At 45.9% G+C, this 15,084-nt stretch overlaps 2 protein-coding genes across 4 annotated transcripts; both read left to right on the top strand.

The window, feature by feature from the left end:
* The first annotated feature begins 1,825 nt into the window (after window positions 1-1,825).
* Window positions 1,826-6,582, top strand: LOC136505217 (actin-97-like). 3 transcript variants are annotated; one of them, XM_066500451.1, is made up of 6 exons: window positions 1,826-2,798; window positions 2,999-3,140; window positions 3,373-3,445; window positions 3,557-3,950; window positions 5,415-6,028; window positions 6,145-6,582. In XM_066500451.1, the coding sequence occupies exons 3-6, from the start codon at window positions 3,386-3,388 to the stop codon at window positions 6,208-6,210; spliced, it is 1,134 nt and encodes a 377-aa protein (XP_066356548.1). In that variant the 5' UTR covers window positions 1,826-2,798; window positions 2,999-3,140; window positions 3,373-3,385; the 3' UTR covers window positions 6,211-6,582. The 3 variants fall into 3 exon arrangements, with proteins under 3 accessions (XP_066356548.1, XP_066356607.1, XP_066356492.1); XM_066500510.1 differs by lacking the exon at window positions 2,999-3,140 and having other exon boundaries at window positions 1,826-2,436; XM_066500395.1 differs by lacking the exon at window positions 2,999-3,140.
* Window positions 6,583-9,650: 3,068 nt separating this feature from the next.
* LOC136481861 (uncharacterized) lies at window positions 9,651-12,944 on the top strand. Its single transcript, XM_066479141.1, has 6 exons — window positions 9,651-9,900; window positions 10,572-10,658; window positions 11,034-11,130; window positions 11,548-11,854; window positions 11,964-12,018; window positions 12,510-12,944. The coding sequence occupies exons 1-6, from the start codon at window positions 9,808-9,810 to the stop codon at window positions 12,585-12,587; spliced, it is 717 nt and encodes a 238-aa protein (XP_066335238.1). The 5' UTR covers window positions 9,651-9,807; the 3' UTR covers window positions 12,588-12,944.
* Window positions 12,945-15,084: the final 2,140 nt, after the last annotated feature.

The following is a 15,084-nucleotide window of genomic DNA, read 5'->3' as shown; positions in this document are numbered from 1 at the left end:
ATAGCACACAATTAGTCAACGAGGAAATATAATACCCTTCCTTTTTTTTATTTTTCTCTTTCCTTATCTGCTAGCTCGGACTCGGAGTCACGTGGCCTCATTCACTCGTACCCCGAGGCCTTCAACTTCATCTACCTGAAGCCTTGCCATGGCGGCCACGGAGCCCTGACGCGACCACGCCCCGGTAGGTCTACGCGACGGCGTCCCAGCAGCCTAGCAGGTCCATGCAACGAAGCCCTGGTGGCCGCACGCCCCAACGACTTGGCAGCCTCGCCCGCGTCGCCGTCTCCTCTCTCCTCGACCTCGCCCCGCGTCGTCGTCGTCGCACATCCTCGCATCGGTCTCGCTCATGTCGCCATCTCTTCAGATTGCCCCTTCGTTGCCCGACCTCGCCGTCATTTCTGCGCCTCACACCATCGTCGTTCCGGCCTCAACATCTTTTCGCGCCGCCTCACCGGAGCTGATATGGTGGTTTAATTTGTATTTTATTCGATTTCTTCTATTGGATTCATATTTATTTATTGATTCATTGAATTGTATTCGATTTCTCCTATTGGATTCATATGGAGAGTCCATCATGTTGGAGGTGGGGACACAAACCAAGGAAAGGAAATTTATTAAAGATTGGATGCAAATTGAATAGGACTTTGAAAAGAGGATTACCGGACAAAAAACCAGAATCCGAATAGAAATCAGAGTTGGACGAAAATAATCTGTGGCATAAATTTTGCCTCTTTATTATTACTAGCAAATATGCTCGTGCGTTGCAACGGGACAAAATAAACTACTAACACGACCAAGTCCACCAAACAATTAAATAATTTTTGGCAAGGAATAAACAATTGGACATAGCTTAGTGCCTGTTTAGTTCCCAAAATTTTGCAATTTTTTTTCAAGATTTCCCGTCACATCGAATTTTTGGACGTATGCATGAAGCATTAAATATAAATAAAAAATAAAACTAATTACACAGTTTAGACGAAATTCACGAGACGAATCTTTTAAGCCTAATTAGACTATGATTGTACACTAATTGTCAAATAACAATAAAAGTGTTACAGTATTATTTTCCAAAAAAATTCGCCAACTAAAGAAGGCCTGAGACTAATTCTATGACCGGACATTTGGTGTACTTCGGTCTGGCTTTTTGTTTTTAGAAACTTCGGTTTCCAACAATCAGTAACCGATCGGCCACAAAACGAAAAAGCTGAACAGTTATCTTATACAGACGGCTTCATTATTTGGAGAAAATTGTAACATGCACCAATTCATTTTTTATTATTTTAATACACTTGTTTGAGTCAAAATTGTTTCATCATTGAGTTTTCTAAGCAATGGAGATCAATAATAGTTGATGTATTTTTCATCTGTAGGTTCAACAAGTTAGGTTAGTAGTGGTGGAGGGCCTCTCTCTACCGCCACTCTTTATGTTCTGTTGTCGTTTTGGATCCTAACTACTTCCTAGTTTTTGAACCAGCACTATGGGTTTTTCTATAGTTACGTTGTGTAAGCCGTTCTTGGGTACTATTTCTTCTTAATGAAATACACGTGAAGTCGTGTTCTAAAAAAAATAGCGAATCATCTTATAAAATTTAAGCCTGGTGACAGGGTGGTAATGATTTTCTTCTGCACATGGACAACCAACAAACATGCTCTCAAATCTACACTACTAACTACACGCCAGTAAAGATAAGGGCATGAAGTGCAAGAAAAGGAAAGGCTGGCAGCCTAGCACACACACACACGAGACGAGATGATTAATAAAAAGAAAAAGAAGCGGACTTTTGGATGGCCAATAAGTACGATTCCTCGTCCACATGTCTCCCAAGAGGCGCCGCCACTCTTTTCTTTTCTTTCTCCTTTCATGCTCCATGCATCATCTTCAACTAAGGCAACAGCAAGGCAGTTAACAGAGGATATCTTGGAACAAATTAACCTAGGTGCAACAAACTGTCCTCGCTGCTCCCTCCTTCCTCAAGTGAATCCAACACACACCAACACCAGCCTCAGTCTGAACCCAATCTGAGCAGTACCAGCTCCAATTTTCCCACACGCAAAATCCCAATCTAAGCAACCAAAGCTACGATCTCCTCCGTCACCTTCTCTGTTCCATTCACCGAGCAATCAGTGTCTTGGCCATCCTCTCTCACGCCCCCAGAAGCAAACAAACATCCTTCCTCTTGCTTACGCTAAGCACCAGAACATCCATACAATCCAGCTTATCTTTCTCTATTGATTCGGTCCAATTGAAGCATCAAGCCAACTCCTTTTCTCTTGGCACCTCCTTCTAGCAAATCAACAAACAGGATCTGTAGCACCAATCCACGCTAACAATCAGCTCCACCTGCATCTCTCTGATTGGACTCCAACCAAAGCTCTCCGGGGAGCAGCGCCGGGCCTCCTCATTCATATCGTCAGTGCCTGGCCAGGTCAGAGGTGGGTTCCCTCTCCCTCGACATGTGATCTGAGCATGTGCGTGCATAAGCTGGAGCTTCAGCCCAGCAACAGCGGTCTGAGGCGTGCCGCATGGGCCTGCTCACCGGAGCATGCATCTGGTCGATGCACTCCAGTCGAATGCGCCCACAGACCATAGTTGCACCCTCCACAACAGGGTGGCGCCGGCCGTATATATTTTTTTTTAATTTTGAAGTCGTGAGTCGTGAGGAGTCAAGGAGACGGACCGTGCCTGCGCGTTCTTAACAAGTCTCTCTCTCCTCGCGACGACTGGGCGAGACCGCCGCCGCCGCCCTTCGCCAGGTGCCCAGGTCTCCGCCGCGTCCTTCGTCGGAGGTCACCAGGTTCGCCGCCTGCCCCCTTCCTTTCCCTTCGTGCTGGGCGAAATCGATCTCCCAAACCCTCGCTTAGGCTTCCCATTTGCGTACTTGCATCCGGATCTGATCTAGTTACAAGTATATAGCATGCTTGCATCCGGATCTGATCTAGTTACAAGTGTATTGTACTTGCATTCGGATCTGATCTAGTTACGGGTGTGGTGCAGTTGCATTCGGATCTGGCGTAAAAGAGTTTGCTAGTCTTTTACGAATTGGTCTGAGCTAACTGGATGCTTGAACTGCTGGGGTGTCAGTTGAAGTTGTTGGTGTTGTGATTCCAGTGAAGAGCCGTTGGTCTTTCGTCCGGAAGTATACCACCACGCCTATTAGCTTACTGGAATATGATGTTGCAAATTTCAGATGCTACAAGTCACGAATAAATTGTTTTCTTTGTGTCACCTTTTTCTGTACTAAGAATTGGATTTAGCGCTTTCAGTTAGCATGTGTATTCGAATCCAGTGTTCCTTTCAATCAATCATATATTGAAAATTTAAAAATAATCACTGATGGATTCTCTTTCTCTTTTTATGCCAAGCTGCAGCAATTCTGTAGAAATGGCTGATGGTGAGGACATCCAGCCTCTTGTCTGCGACAATGGCACCGGAATGGTCAAGGTCAGTGCTTCACCCCCCCCCCCCCCCCCCCCCCCCCCCCTAACCTGTACAACTTTTATCTCCTTTCTTTCCAAATACGCCACTAATTATGTCTGTCTATCTATCTTCCAGGCTGGTTTTGCTGGCGATGATGCACCAAGAGCTGTTTTCCCTAGCATTGTTGGGCGTCCTCGCCACACTGGTGTCATGGTAGGGATGGGACAGAAGGACGCATATGTTGGTGACGAGGCACAGTCCAAGAGAGGTATTCTCACGCTCAAGTACCCGATTGAGCACGGTATTGTCAGCAACTGGGATGACATGGAGAAAATCTGGCATCACACTTTCTACAATGAGCTTCGTGTTGCACCCGAGGAGCACCCTGTGCTGCTCACTGAAGCTCCTTTGAACCCAAAGGCCAACAGGGAGAAGATGACCCAGATTATGTTCGAGACTTTCAATGTTCCTGCCATGTACGTTGCGATTCAAGCCGTGCTCTCCCTCTATGCTAGTGGGCGTACTACTGGTATGACCTGCTTCTCCCTTTAGTTCGGTGTTGATTCAGTTTCCTACTAATAATATCTCTATGGTTCCATTATGCTGTTATCAAGTGTTTATCTGAGGTTATTGTCAAGGTCATATCAAGTTGCCATGTATCTTATCTTTTATTCTTGCTCATGAGATTGCATAACTCAGATACACTACATATGTGGTTACCACCTCAGTCTGTTCGGTGATATGAATTCAGGCAAAAATAGTATCTCTGCTAATATATCAAGAATAAATAATGGAAGTTAAACTTAATTGCTTACACGGTGTCGGTGTTTTTGGACCGCCGACGAGTAAATTTGTATTTGCGTGTCTGGCTCGAATGGTGTGCTCGGAGGATATAAGGGTTTATACTAACGTCTCTACGTCCAGTTTGCTGCTGCTTGTGTTACCGGCACTTTGCAGCAAGGGTTACAAACAGGCGAGAGAGGGAAAGGATCTTAAGTCTCTGGTGGAAGGAGTGAACGGGTGCTGAGAGCTCGATTGCCGCTCAGCCGTGTGCTCGTGTCGTCCTGTTGTGTTTCGATCTCGTGTTCGGCTCCCCTGGTAGGGGCGCTCTGCGTCCTCTTTTATAGGTGAAGGGAAAGCGCGGGTTACAGACGAGGAAAAGGAGAAGAACGAGAGAGAGAAGAAGGCTTCCAGGATCGCCGGGTCCTTCTCCTTCATGCGGGTCCCGTCGATCCTGTAGATGTCAACAGGGATGGCTCCATGTCGTGGCCCTGTTCGTCACTAGCGCCATGCGCAGTCATCATCCGCCGGTCATGGCGTTCCACTCCGTCCCGGCGGACGTCGTGGTGAACTGACGCGCCTGTCAGCGTCCGTACGAGGATTAGGCAGAACAGTACCGGCACGCTCGGCACGGTTCTTGATGTGAATTGCTAGGTATGACCCTTCATGGCCACGGGTTACATCGAGACGTGCCAGCCTCTTCTCTGGTGTCAGAGTTTTGACTTGACCCTATACGCTTGGACCTGGAGTAGTTTGCGGCGGTATGGGTCCCGTCGGACGAGACGGAACCCGCGTCCTTGGGGTCGGGCGAGACGAAGCATGAACCTAAGGGGTCGGGCGAGACGGAGCACGAACCCAAGGGGTCGGGCAAGACGGAGCCCGTGGCTTTGGGGTCGGGCGAGACGGAACCCGCGTCCTTGAGGTCGAGCGAGATGGAGCACGAACCCAAGGGTTCGGGCGAGACGGAGCCCGCGGCCTTGGGGTCGGGCGAGACGGAGCCCGCGGCGTTGGGGTCGGGCGAGACGGAGCCCGCACCCGAGGGGTTGGGCGAGACGGAGCCCGCACCCCAGGGGTCGGGCGAGACGGAGCCCACGGCCTTGGAGTCGGGAGAGTCAGTGTGGGCGCTAACTTCCTTGCTTTGGGTATCCCTAATAACGATACCCGACACACGGTGTGGCTGAAGTTCCCCCTTTTTTATTTTCTTGATCTACAGGTATTGTTCTTGACTCTGGTGATGGTGTGAGCCACACTGTGCCCATTTACGAAGGATATGCCCTTCCTCATGCCATTCTTCGTTTGGATCTTGCTGGTCGGGACCTCACGGACTCCCTCATGAAAATTCTGACCGAGAGGGGTTACTCCTTCACAACCTCTGCCGAGCGAGAAATTGTAAGGGACATCAAGGAGAAGCTTGCATATATAGCCCTTGACTATGAACAAGAGTTGGAAACTGCCAAGAACAGCTCCTCAGTTGAGAAGAGCTATGAGCTTCCTGATGGTCAAGTAATAACCATCGGTGCAGAGAGATTCAGGTGCCCTGAGGTCCTCTTCCAGCCATCCATGATTGGTATGGAGGCTGCTGGAATCCATGAGACAACATACAATTCAATCATGAAGTGCGATGTGGATATCAGGAAGGACCTCTATGGCAACATTGTGCTCAGTGGAGGTTCAACTATGTTCCCGGGTATCGCTGATCGTATGAGCAAGGAGATCACTTCCCTTGCACCAAGCAGCATGAAGATCAAGGTCGTTGCACCACCTGAGAGGAAGTACAGTGTCTGGATAGGAGGGTCGATCCTAGCCTCACTCAGCACTTTCCAACAGGTGTGTGTTGTTTATATTACTTTCAGCTGCTGCACTTTATTTCTTTTAACTCATAATAATATGGCTGAAATGACAACACTTCTGAATTCTGTTATGATGTGGCGTTGATGTACCAGATGTGGATATCGAAGGAGGAGTATGATGAGTCTGGCCCGGCAATTGTTCACAGGAAGTGCTTCTAGGTTTCGCAAGTTCCTCATCGTCACCTAGTCTCAAGTTATGTCCCCTTCATTTCTCGAGATATGTGTGGCAGATTTGCATGCTACGTTTATTTTCATCGGACCTGAGTCTTCTCGGGGATAGGCCCCCCTTTGTATGTTGTGGCCCCATGTGCGAGCACGCTGTGTCTTATCACCTGGTTTGTGAGATGAGTTGTTGTCAAACTTGCTTGGTTTGATTGGTTGTACCTGTAAGAGCTGATAGTTTTATAAATTGCTTGGACTGTGCTGCTGCTATCTATAGCCTTGTATGTATTCTAAAAGCGTTGTAATCTGAGCGTCCGTGCACGTATGAATGGCCCTGTACATGGGCTGGGTTTTCCGGTTTCTATACAATACGGTGTTTGTCAACTGTAAAAAAATTTTGCGAGGGTTTTTTTTTTCAACTGTCAAGACTTCACATATAAACAAGGATGCAGTGGAGATTATACGACAATGGTAGCCTGGTTTGGATTTTCTACCACCAGTAGCCTCTGCTGCATTTTATGTCAAATAAAGTATTTGCTGACACTGCAAGAGTTTGAGATTTTCAGGAGTCTCGAGGATACGTTTTGCAGCGTCAAATTTGACAAAACCTCACAGTGGAACAGGTGTTTTACTTTACACTTACAGCGTTGGTGGAATCAAATCATCATACAAATGTGGCCTTGAATTTGCTTGATTTGGCTGGACTGACCTAATCTATGATTTTGGTACAGATACATATTATGCTTTTCTGTTTCGTTGTCAACATGAATTCAAAACTCTAAACTGTACTTCTACTAGTTTCTGTGTCCTGAATACCAGCAGCTCCACGCATCATTAGAAGCCATAAGAAAATCTCAAAATCGTCAAAAACTCCTCGCATTCGTATGTCCCCACGCATCGTCTGAATTTCTCCTCTGCTTCAGCCTGCAGAATACAGAGGCCTTCAGGATTAACATCTTTCATATAGTTAAACAAATTAATAAAAAAAGAACCGAGCTAGTAATTTTTTGGGCTATTTTTATGTTCAAATCCACAGTTTCAACAAATCAATTCAATCTATATGGTATTCTGTTAATTTCATTTCGATTTGGCAAAGCATGCAAAACAGTTCCTTGAAGATAGCTATTGAAATAGCCACTAAGCTTCTTTTGACTATTTGAGCCATTATGCATACGATGATAGAACCTAGGTTTATGTTGAGTTATTTAGAAAGTTTAGATCTGACGAATACACAGCTTTCACATATCATCATGGAGGATCGCAGGTGATCTCTACCGGGGCTGTCTCATTAAGTGTTATACGCAAGCTTTGGTAACAAGTTAAATGGGAGTCAAAAGCTTGACTTGCCCAAAATTTGGCAACCAAAATTTGGCACGTGTTCTTTAGACCTAATCAGGAGCTAGTTTTAGTAAAACGAGGTTTATTTGGACATTTCTCCTATATTTCAGGTGCCCGAATTTTAATATGATTTCAGACAACACTCTTGTACTACTAATTAGTACAAGTATTGTCACTCTGTGATTTACTATTTGTCTATGTCATAACATATCAAAATTTTGTCCTTGCCTGACTATATAAATAATTGTAAATTGTTAAATTGTCTTTGTGCAAACACATATCAGATTTTGTCATGTTGGTTGTTTTGTATAACAGGGTTTTTTATTCTCGAAACCAAAAATTGCATATTGTGTCTACAGAAATTGCAACGAACTAAAACTGTAATTTTAGTTTAAAATATATTTAATAACCATCACCCGAAAGAAAACTAAAATTTAGGCACATAAAGTTTAGCAAATCCTTTATTTGAAATTTCGGGAGAGAAAAAAACAAATCGTGGTTGGCTAGTTTGTTACTCCGTGTTTGAATATTTCTTTGTTTGGGTATAGAGGAGGCAACACGTGACCGGAGCAGGGATAGCACTTTCTCTGATCTAAATCTTTAATTTATTTAATAGTTAATTTATATACACCATTGCCGGCTTTGTACCCAAGATGTAGAATGATTGCTAGATTTGTTGGATGTTGGCAATTGAGATATTTTGCGTAAGCCAATTCTCTACGAAATCATAAAAACATAATTTGTTTTTTTTTTGTTAAGCCTCACTTTTCTAGGTTGTGGAGAACTTTGTTTTAGATAAACCCAAGTTAGTTAGGGCATCCAAACATTGTATTGCTGCTGGTTGTTGGGCTCAAACTTGTTCTATAAAATATAGTCTAGTTTTCATCATGGGATCCAAACAACCCATTTGGCGTGTTGTTACTCTTTCGAGTTTGTCATAATTTTTCGATAATGCTTCCTATAGGGCGTCCGTCTAGACTCTAGACAGACGGACCGGACCGCCCAGTCCACGTGGCGTGTCGCGCGCCCCCGCCGGCGACGCAGGCACCCCTTCGCTTCCCACCCTTCTGTCCCACCACTGCCTAAGTGAGCCGCTAGCTAGTGCCGAGAGGTCGCTACCGGGGTCAGATCTAGATAGGGCAGAGCTCCACGCGACGGGCTATGTGAGATCTGCGCGCGCCTCCTCCTCGGACTCGCGCCTCCTGCCACAACCGCACTCCACCTGCCGGCGAGTGGCCGCGCCGCCGCGAGCTCCATGCGCCATCACCGACCTCCGTGCCGGCGTTGAGCTCCGCAACGACGAGTCTCCATTCGTTCAAGCAGCAAGGTGACATTGCGCTGAAAGCACATGTTGCAAGCGTATGTTTGAAGTGTTTTAGATGTTTTACAAGTATGTTTCAAATGTTTCATGCGGATGTTGCAAAAGTTGATCGGGATGTTGTACATGTTGCAATGGTTGTACACGTATGTTGCAAGCTTCTATCCCCAATGTTTCATCTGTTTTTTCAGACGTATATTGCAAGTGTGTTTATTTTGATGTTGCATATGTTTTACATATATGTTGCAAGTGTTTATATGGATGTTGCGTATATTTACAATTGTTTTCAAGTGTTTTTCTTATGTTTTTGCAAGTGTTTCAGATGCATTTTTCAAGTGTTTCATTTGCTTTTAGACGTATGTTGCAAGTGTTGCATCTGGATGTTTTAAAAGTAGATTGGGTGTTACATCTCCCTCCTTGCTTTCTGTTGCCTCGCCCCGATGTCGTCTCCTCCTCCTGGCGCTGGTTGGGCATCTGCCGCCCTTTCCTGTCTTTCTCGATGATCGTGACGTTCGGGGCGGCGCAAATCCCATGTGGACATAGAAGAAACACGCTGTAGGCACGTCCGGACGCTAGGAAACTCTTTTTTTCCTCCAGAGAAGAGAAACGCCCTGCGTGCTCCATTTCAGAGCTTCTTCGCAAAATAATTGATCGTGAGGGGCCTTTCTGCAAACACTTGCCCCCAGTCAGCCGTTGGATCAAAAGTGTGCGGCCCGATCGATTTGTATTACAGAAGAAGAAAGGTTAGAGAGGGGAGCCTGTTCAATTGGCTATGGCTTTCGTAAACGATCGTAAATCAGAATACTGTCACACAAATAAGTCAGCCGTCCTTCTTTACTAACCAGCGTACGAACCAGCAACACAGCCTGGGGATCGGTCTCTTTTCTTCCCTGTCGCCGTGCGCCGCCGCCGTAGGCAAGGGAGGAGGGCTGGAGGGGATGCTGACAGCAGCGGCCGCACAGAGGGGCGCGGCGGCGGCGTGGGCGTCACCGGCCTTCCACTCCTCCGCTCCAGCGCTCTCCAAATCCACGGTAAGCCCCTACCTAGTAACCTCATCCCCACCATGCATGCATATTTACTTACTCGATTTGGCTCCTTATAGTAGTAGATGCAAGGGGGATTTAAGTCTAGGAAGCTGCGACGCAAAAACCTTCAGTGTCAGCACACCATCCCTGGAATTTCAGGTTTCAGTTTCAGTAGACAATGGGAACAACTTAACTTGCATTTCCTTCTAAACAAGATGTGCGTGTGCAAGTGTAAATGTTGCACGCTATCACTCCGCGACAGGGACGAAGCTAGGAAAAAAATTAGGAGGGGCTAAACAACGGCAATTAGCAAGAAAAGAGATTCAGCAAATCTCAGCCCCTCCTACCTGTACATCTGCAGCTGAAATTTCAGACGGCGGCTCTACGGGGCTTCACTTGCTCGCGAGCGGTAGGGGGGGCTGGAGCCCCCCTAGCCCCACCGCTGGCTCCATGCCTGCTCCGCGAGCTGTTAGTTGACATATATTTGGAATTCTTAACAAGCAGTTGAATAAAGGAACTATAAGTTTCTTGTCTTGTGTATGGAACTATAAGTTTTTGACTTGCAAGACCCGCCCAATGCGACCCAAAGCTACAATCATTGCTCCTGAACCACATGCAATCCACCGTGGCATCAGCTTTTCTTGAATCGTTTGGAACCTAACGGTTATTTTGGGCAGCCTCGTATCCGTTTCGCTGTCCGTGAAAAGCGTGGGGATGCAAAGAGCGCCCTCAAGAAGCTTCTGCTCAATGGCGGCCCATGTCAGGTATTGTCTTGGTGACCATTTTCCTACTCGTGGATTTCTTTCTACTTGCAGACTTGTGAGCTTGTCTCTAAGCAATTCCACTAATGGACTTAGCTTCTGGACCTGTATTCTCCACCCTGTTTCAATGCTTTGTCCCGGTATAACTGGACATGTGGATTCTTCTGACTCTAGGTGTACCAGTCCTGGACATGTGAATTCTTCTGACTCTATGTGTACCAGTCCTGGACATGTGAATTCTTCTGACTCTAGTTGTACCACAGTCCAGCTCATACATGTGGTTGACATGTGAATTCTTCTTACTCTTTTATTTCTTCGGAAACATATTCTCCCCTGTGAAAATGGATGACATCAAATACGCATCGATGTTCTCTACAGGAAAGCAGTAGCAAACAAATGAGAAAGCAGAAAGGTAGTAGCAGATCAAAGGTCCAGCGCTCTACTCCAGGAAAAAATCCCTATGGAAAAAATAAGCGTAAGCTCTTTCAAATCGTTTACCTTGAATGATTTTTGAATTTTAAATGCTTGTGCTCTTTTGTACAACACTATTATATGTTTTCAATCCTCTAGAATACTAGACTGACGATTGGATACTAAAATATAAAAACATGAGTGCTCCGCCAACCTTTTACATATGCACTGGTTTCATTTTTCTGCATTAACATTTCCATGTGAACATTGGCTTCTAATGATTTTTTTTCTCCACTATTTACTTAAAATGTGGATTCTATATGTCATAGTGACATTAATACATCCGGATGGCCATCCCTAGCATATTTGTTGTGTACCTTTTATTATTATGGATAAGTTTACATTTCATGATCTGCTGTTACCTCCAAATTATTTTCTGTATATTTGGATGACAAGAAGTGCGCATTGATGATTAACCTAGGTGGGCAGAACTGGAAAAGCTATGACGATGATGATGATGATGAATGCACAGACACACCATATGGTACCTATGGTGGTAAGAAATCTTTTACATGGTACTGGCCTGGGGAGAATGATGGCCTTGGTAGTAATCCTAGTGGTTTTCAATGGAGGGAGGAATCTCAGTCTTCCAAATCAAAGGAAAAATTCTGGAACGAAAGTGATGTAGACGAGGAAGAGGAGTCGGGCCATGATGATCTGCGAAGCTATAGGATCTCTCTCGGGTTGCCAGTTTTAGGCCCCTTAAAGCTGGATCATATTAAGGCTGCGTGAGTCATCTAAACATTTCCTACAACAGCACATTGCACTTGCAGGGCTTCATTGTGACATTGTCACAAGGTTGCTAATCGGTTCTTTCTCAACATGGTGTTTCTGCAGTTTTCGTGCATCTGCTCTCAAGTGGCACCCCGACAAACATCAAGGGCCTTCACAGGTTGGTGCCATAGTATGTGTGTTATCCTTGCATTGTGTGATTCTGGTGATTGGTGCTGAAGTTTAGTGGCTATTTCAATAGCTATCTTCAAGGAGCTGTTTTGCATGCATTGCCTGTAAACAAGTGGGGTTAATATAATTGATTGATGGAGGGTGTCAAGGTACACTTATATAGGCAAGGATGACGTAGGGTTTGGCTTATAGAAACAGAACCAATGGTGATCCTTGCCTATAATAGATCAATCATATCAATCCTAGCCATGTGGGCGCAAGGCCCAATAGGGCGCTAGCGGGATAGTCCAAATAGGCTCCCGCACCTTCGTATTCTAACATTGCCAAATCAAAATGCACAACATACCAAATAGATTGAATTGATTTGTTGAAACTGTGGATTGAACGTAAAAATAGCCAAAATCAATAGCTTGGTTCTGTTTTGTTGATTTATTTAACCATATCAAAGATGTTAATTCTGAACACATCTGTATTCTCCAGGCTGAAGCAGAAGAAAAATTCAGACGATGCGTGGAAGCGTACAACGCATTAACCTGTGCCTTCAAGTCAAGTGGCTAACTACCATGGGGACATGTGAATGCAAGGAAATTTTTTATGATTTTCTTATGACTTCTAATGATGCGTGGAGCTGCTGGTCTTCAGGACACAGAAACTACTAGAAGAAAGTAAACTTTAGAGTTTTAGCTTCATGTTGATAATAACGAAATATAAAAAGCATAATCTGTACCAAAAAGCATAGTTTAGGTCAGTCCTGCCAAATCTTATGAGAACAAATTCCAGGCTCATTTGTATGATGATTTTTTTGTCAAATTTGACACTGCAAAATGCATCCTTGAGACTTGCGAAAATCTCAACTCTTGCAGTGTCAGCAAATACTTCATTTGATATAAAATGGGGGTAGAGGCAACTTCTGTAAAATTTGTTTTGTGATGAATGAACTTGTAAGGAAAATGGACCATTGGTCCATTTATTTTGGATTTTAGTGTTTGATGATCAACGCAACCAAATTGGACTCATGAATTTACAAGTGATTGTTTTGTAGTTCAATAGAATGCAAGACGTGACTTGGACGAAGGCAACGTTATGATCCGATGATCAACACCATAAGCAAGACCTTAGAAGCACAAGAGAAGACCCAAGATATCAAGCAAAGTTCAAGCATAAAGATAGGAACCACGCCAAACGCAAGATCGCGAAGAAACGAGCTCATAGAAGTGACCGGACGCTGGACCGGACGCTGGAGGAAAGTGACTTGACGCTCCGATCAAGAGGCTTGGCAAACAGGCGTCAGCAGCAACGACCGGACGCTGGCGGTAAAATCGATCGGACGCGGGACAGCAGAGTCCGGTCGAGTACAGAGAGGTTCTAGAGCGGCGAAAATGCGACCGGACGCTGGTAGCGTCCGATCAGTAGTTCGCGTCTCCAACACGTGATCAGCGTTCGGTCAGTAGCAGAAAAGCGGGATTTCGTCCCCAACGGCTACTTTCTCAGTGAGGCTTATAAATACAACCCTCAACCGGCCAAATGAGGGTGTGGAGCTGATGAAACATACCAAAGGTGTTGATACACCATTTTAGTGATCTTCACTTGCATAGTGCTTAGTGTTTCATTGGGTGATTAGCATAGGTGCTTTACGAAGTGCTTAGGTTGATTAGACCACCGCTTATGCGCTTGCTCTAGGTTTAGGCTTAGTGTTTAGTGAGGTTTGCATACCTCTTATCACTCGGTGCTTGCGCGCACCATTGTTGTACATTGGAGGGGCTTATAGTCTTACGAGATCACACCAATCGCGTTTGTGGTGTGGCAGCCACCGTGCACCGGAGGGAACAAGGCCCGCGGTGTTTTGGCCGAAAGCTTGATAGTGAAGACGGCGGGGAGCATCAGGAAGAGGCTTGGCGGAAGGCACGTCGGACACCCACTTGGGCGTGGGGAAGGCCCGAGGCTATCACGGAGTTACCCGACCAGGAGCTTGGCCCTTGCGAGGGGCTCCAACGAGGACTAGAGGGAAGCTTGCGCGCTTCTTGATACCTCGGTAAAAATACCGGAGTCATCGACGGGAGTTTGCATATCTCTACCTTGCTCTTTAGCTTCCGCATTTACATTGATTGTATTACTCCTTTTGCGGTAGAGATAGCAACACACTAGCAAAACTGTAGTTGCATACTTAGATAGTTTATCTTTTACATAGGTTTTGCTAGGATTAGAAAAAAAGGCCATAGTTTAGAGTTAGAATTTTAAGTTGTCTAATTCACCCCCTCTTTTAGGTGTCACGGTCTACCTTCAGAACTGTTGGATCCAAACCAGGCTACCATTGCTGTATAATCTCTAGTGTCAGGTATCGTTATTAGGGATACCCAAAGCAAGGAGGTTAACGCCCACGTTGACTCCCCTAGATGGCTTGAGACGTATTAAAAGGTCTCGAGCGACCCCAAGGCCGCGGGCTCCATCTCGTCCAAGGTCACGGGCTCCGTCTCGCCCGATCCCTTGGGTTTGTGCTTTGTCTCGCCCGATCCCAAGGGCGCCGGTTTCGTCTCGTCCGACGGGGACCCACACCGCCGCCAACCACTCTAGGTCCAAGCGTATGGGCCTGGATCAAAACTCTAACACCAGGAAAGAAGCTAGCACGCCTCGATGTAACCTGTGGCCATGATGGGCCATACCTAGCGATTCACATCAAGAACAGTGTCGGGCATGCCGGTACTATTCTGCCTAATCCTCGTACGGAGTGGAACGCCATGACCTAGCGATTCACATCAAGAACATGCGCGTCAATTCGCCACGACGTCCGTCGGGATAGAGTGGAACGCCATGACCGGTAGATGACGCCTGCGCTTGGCGCCAGTGACGAACAGGGCCGTGACGTGGAGCTATCCCTATTGACATCTGCAGGATCAGCGGGACCTGCATGAAGGAGAAGAAGGACCCGGCAATCCTGGAAGCCTTCTTCTTCTCTCTCTCTCTCTCATTCTTCTTCTTTTCCTCCACTGTAACCTATGTTTTTCCTTCGCCTATAAAAGGGGAAATAGGGCGCTCCATGAAAGGGGGGGTCGGACCA

The sequence above is a fragment of the Miscanthus floridulus genome, chromosome 1, assembly GCF_019320115.1.
Source record: "Miscanthus floridulus cultivar M001 chromosome 1, ASM1932011v1, whole genome shotgun sequence".
NCBI classification, from domain to species: domain Eukaryota; kingdom Viridiplantae; phylum Streptophyta; class Magnoliopsida; order Poales; family Poaceae; genus Miscanthus; species Miscanthus floridulus.
Note: the sequence above shows the minus strand (reverse complement) of the source record. Positions and strands in the feature narration are given on the sequence as shown.

Bases quoted from the DNA above. Each gene is read 5' to 3' on its own strand.
- LOC136505217 (XM_066500510.1), top strand. From the start codon at position 3,386: ATGGCTGATGGTGAGGACATCCAGCCTCTTGTCTGCGACAATGGCACC. The intron at 3,446-3,556 runs GTCAGTGCTTCA...TCTATCTTCCAG, and splicing joins ATGGCACCGGAATGGTCAAG to GCTGGTTTTGCTGGCGATGA. The intron at 6,029-6,144 runs GTGTGTGTTGTT...TTGATGTACCAG, and splicing joins CACTCAGCACTTTCCAACAG to ATGTGGATATCGAAGGAGGA.
- LOC136481861 (XM_066479141.1), top strand. From the start codon at position 9,808: ATGCTGACAGCAGCGGCCGCACAGAGGGGCGCGGCGGCGGCGTGGGCG. The intron at 9,901-10,571 runs GTAAGCCCCTAC...TATTTTGGGCAG, and splicing joins CAGCGCTCTCCAAATCCACG to CCTCGTATCCGTTTCGCTGT. The intron at 11,131-11,547 runs GTAAGCTCTTTC...TGATTAACCTAG, and splicing joins TCCCTATGGAAAAAATAAGC to GTGGGCAGAACTGGAAAAGC.